This window comes from Miscanthus floridulus, chromosome 5 (genome assembly GCF_019320115.1).
Source record: "Miscanthus floridulus cultivar M001 chromosome 5, ASM1932011v1, whole genome shotgun sequence".
Taxonomy (NCBI): Eukaryota; Viridiplantae; Streptophyta; class Magnoliopsida; order Poales; family Poaceae; genus Miscanthus; species Miscanthus floridulus.
The window spans coordinates 39,946,310-39,949,640 of record NC_089584.1 but is presented as its reverse complement, the minus strand read 5'-3'; the positions used below and the strand labels follow the sequence as shown (position 1 = coordinate 39,949,640).

Here is a 3,331-nt window from a genome sequence, read left to right as displayed (position 1 = left end):
ATCACATGGTGATGGCTGAAGACTTAGCTGCAGGCACTCAGATCCCACTAGGCAAATATCTCTTAGGGTCTGTTTATCATATGATGCATCAGATTACTCTTCAGATGCGCCAAGGTGGAGAAATCTCTTGTGTGAATGGTCCCTGGTGGCTAATTCAAATGTGGCTCCAGCTATATATGCATCAGATAACCTCTGTGAGCCTCCTCAATCTAAGTTTTCCTTCAGTTAACTATGCTGAAGGTAGTACAGCAAAGGTTAAGGCTTGTCAGACTTATGGGGAAGCAGCATCATCTATCAGCATTGACATAGACATTGGCCATTTCTTCAAGCTATTTTTCAAAGGATTCGGCAATGTACTCTGGTTCCCTTACAGAGAAAATGAAAATTTGACTTTGCCCTGATAGTTTAGCTATGAAATTGGTTGTTCAGGTCAAGAATCCACGGAGATCTTCAACTCCTTTACCAAACCTTGCACTCTGCCAGCCGAATTTCATCATGGGAGGTTAGTGCAGTCCACCTATGAATTCTACTATCCAAATATGGTGGCCAGACAATTAGGATGTGGCCAGCTGCCCCCAAAATTCCTCTTCTCAACAATCATGAAGCCAAGGGAAGTAATAACAGAAAGAATGGAAGCCAAGAAAATCTTTGAATTAGGATGGGAATTGCCAACATACGAACCATCTCCATTTGGGCTAATAGATGTTGCTCATCCCTTCTTTGTCTCTTGGTGGCAAGAATGGCATGCCCATATCTTCAATATATCAGTTCATTCTTTATGCAAAAACTTGCAGCCCGATTTTACTTCTGATAGCGAGGTAATTTCATTATGCTCATCATTTCCTGCTCTTGAATTCACTTCTTATTCCAACATCTGGTTATGCACAGGATTTTGAGCCTACTCCCCCTGCCAAAGCAATCCAGTACTATTCGGCTGGTCCCAAGCCTGCTCTGGGGTTTGATGCTCCAAAATTAAAGGAATTCATGAAAATCCCTGCAACTTTGGATTCAATACCCTTAAAGGCACTCATGAGAACCCCTGCTACTTCAGCTGCTGCATCTTCAAAAGGAAAAAACAAAAGGGAAACACCTGAAAGTTTTCTCTTACCCAAGAAACCAAGGACCAAGAAAACCAAATTATCTCTTAAGGTATGAACCTTTTATTCCTTATCAGGTTAACAACTCCACTTAGCAGTAAACCTGACCACCTTTATATTCATTACTTCCATTGCAGCCGCAAGTCGAAGTTCCCAGACTAGGCAGCATCTCAGCAGCTGCAAAACCAACTCCTGAAGTTTCTACCGAAAATGAAGAAATCCATGACAGTGAAGCTTCAGAGACTCATGAAGCTGGAGGTTCAAAGGCTCATAAATCTGATGAAACTATAGGTAACATCGTTCAACTAATTTTCCTTTTCTCCTTTCTCTTTTTTTTTAATAACATCTATCCCTTATGCTCATTATCATTTATTTTATTAAGGATAGATGAAATCTTAGATGAACTGGCAAGGGAAACTTCTCCTGATCAAGCTCCAAACCTGTCCCTTCTGAACCTTCAGCCAAGTCCTCCAGCAAGCCAGGGTATAACCCATCCTGATGACCAATCAGCTCAGTAGGTAACGCCTTGTCTTACACTATATTTTAGCAAAATTACCCAATCGGTTAACACCTCCTTTCTTCTCTTTTCTTTAGAAGAACATCACTAAACCGACCACCAGTTACTCCTTCTCTATTGAGGACTACATCATTGAGAAAGGTGAAGAGATTACTTCTCATCAAACCTTATCGCTGGAAAATCAGGCTCGGCTAAAAGAGGTGATCATTCTGCTGAACAAGGATACCATTAGTCTAGTTCAGGATGCAGACCAGATAAAAGACCTCCTTGAACTCATTGATCAAGATATCCCCTCTGCTCTCAAGACCCCCCTAAAATCTGCAGCCCATCTTGATGACCACTTTGCTATGGTGAGAAGGGCAACCAAGAACATATCTTTGAGGGCTGCTCTACAGAAGGATAGATCTTTGAAGAAGCTGGAGATTAAAGATCTTCACTCTCATATCCAGACTACAAGAAATTCCTTGACAACCTTGGAGCCTGAACTGAAAGCCATGGAGGATGAAAAAAGCAGATTAGAAGCTCAACTAGCCGAACCGAATGCCAAAATTCAGTCTCACAGGGCCCATATAGCTAATTTGCCGAAGAACATAGAAGCAGCTTCACTAAAGATAACTTCGACCATCAAAGAAGACCAACAAATCAAAACTAAGTTATCCATCATCCAGAGCTCTGAAGATGAAGATCAAAAAGTGCTAGATAATGTTAGCCGAATCAGGGCTGAAGCCATAGAGGCAATCAATCATCTTCTGAACAAGTAGATATTGGGTTTGTAATAAACTTAAATGTGATATCCTCTTTCCCTTGATCAACCAACTTTACGTTTACATATCTTTACTCGTTCGAAAACAAAAGCAATTGGCCATTTTCCCTCAGATTACTCGATTGGAATGTAGCCGATTGTCTCCATTCTTCCAATAGCCGAACGAATCCCAATTCAAATGTTGTGAGGGTATAGCCGAACAATGCTGGCTCCAACAAATCAGGGAGATAGTCGAGCGACATCCGATTTAACCCATGCCTGGCCCAGCCCAGTAGCGGCCCAGCCGAAAGGGAAAAACCCTACTCCACCGTTCGGCATTCTCGCCCCACGACTCCGTAGAATTCGCCATGACTCTTCGCTCCGGCTTATAAATAGACCCCTCCGTTAGCCTTCATCGCTATCTTCGCTTTAGCGTTCTCACATCCGTCTCCTCCACTTCCTTCGTTCGATTCATTCCAGAAGAAAACCCTAACCTCCACCAAAGTAAATGGCGAACAGTGGCGACCGTGGCAAGCGTCCTGCCGACGGGGAGGCTGAAGGAAGCAGAGCATCGCGCTGCCGGCGCCGTGGGTACGATTCGGCTTTTTGCCCCCTTGCAATTTTCTTGTTCATCTCTTAGTTTTGATTTTTTCTTCCTCATTCATCAGGATAAGGGTCATCAGTTCCAGCCAATATCATCTCCTTCCTCCGGCGACAGCAGCTCAACCGGGAACTCCATCATCCGGCTCTTCCAGCTCTTCAAGCTCCTATCATTCCAATCCTTGGGGTCCGGTGGAACCAGCAGATGCACACCATCCGTATTCTCACGAGGAGGCGCTCAAGTTTCGCCAGGAGAGGGATGAAGCCCGGGAGGAGCTAGGCGATGTCTCCAAGAAATTCGGCATCGAGCAAGCCGAATGGGAGGACCAGCGGAAGCAACTCTGGGACGCCATCACCGGTTTGATATCTTCATTT

The 3,331-nt window shown here is 44.1% G+C and overlaps 1 protein-coding gene across 1 annotated transcript; it reads left to right on the top strand.

Annotated features, from left to right (window-relative positions):
• Positions 1-536: 536 nt before the first annotated feature.
• Positions 537-1,615, top strand: LOC136454546 (uncharacterized). Its single transcript, XM_066454935.1, has 4 exons — positions 537-818; positions 889-1,149; positions 1,235-1,388; positions 1,485-1,615. Exons 1-4 carry the CDS (start codon positions 540-542, stop codon positions 1,613-1,615), a joined length of 825 nt encoding a protein of 274 aa, XP_066311032.1. The 5' UTR covers positions 537-539.
• The last annotated feature ends 1,716 nt before the right edge of the window (positions 1,616-3,331 follow it).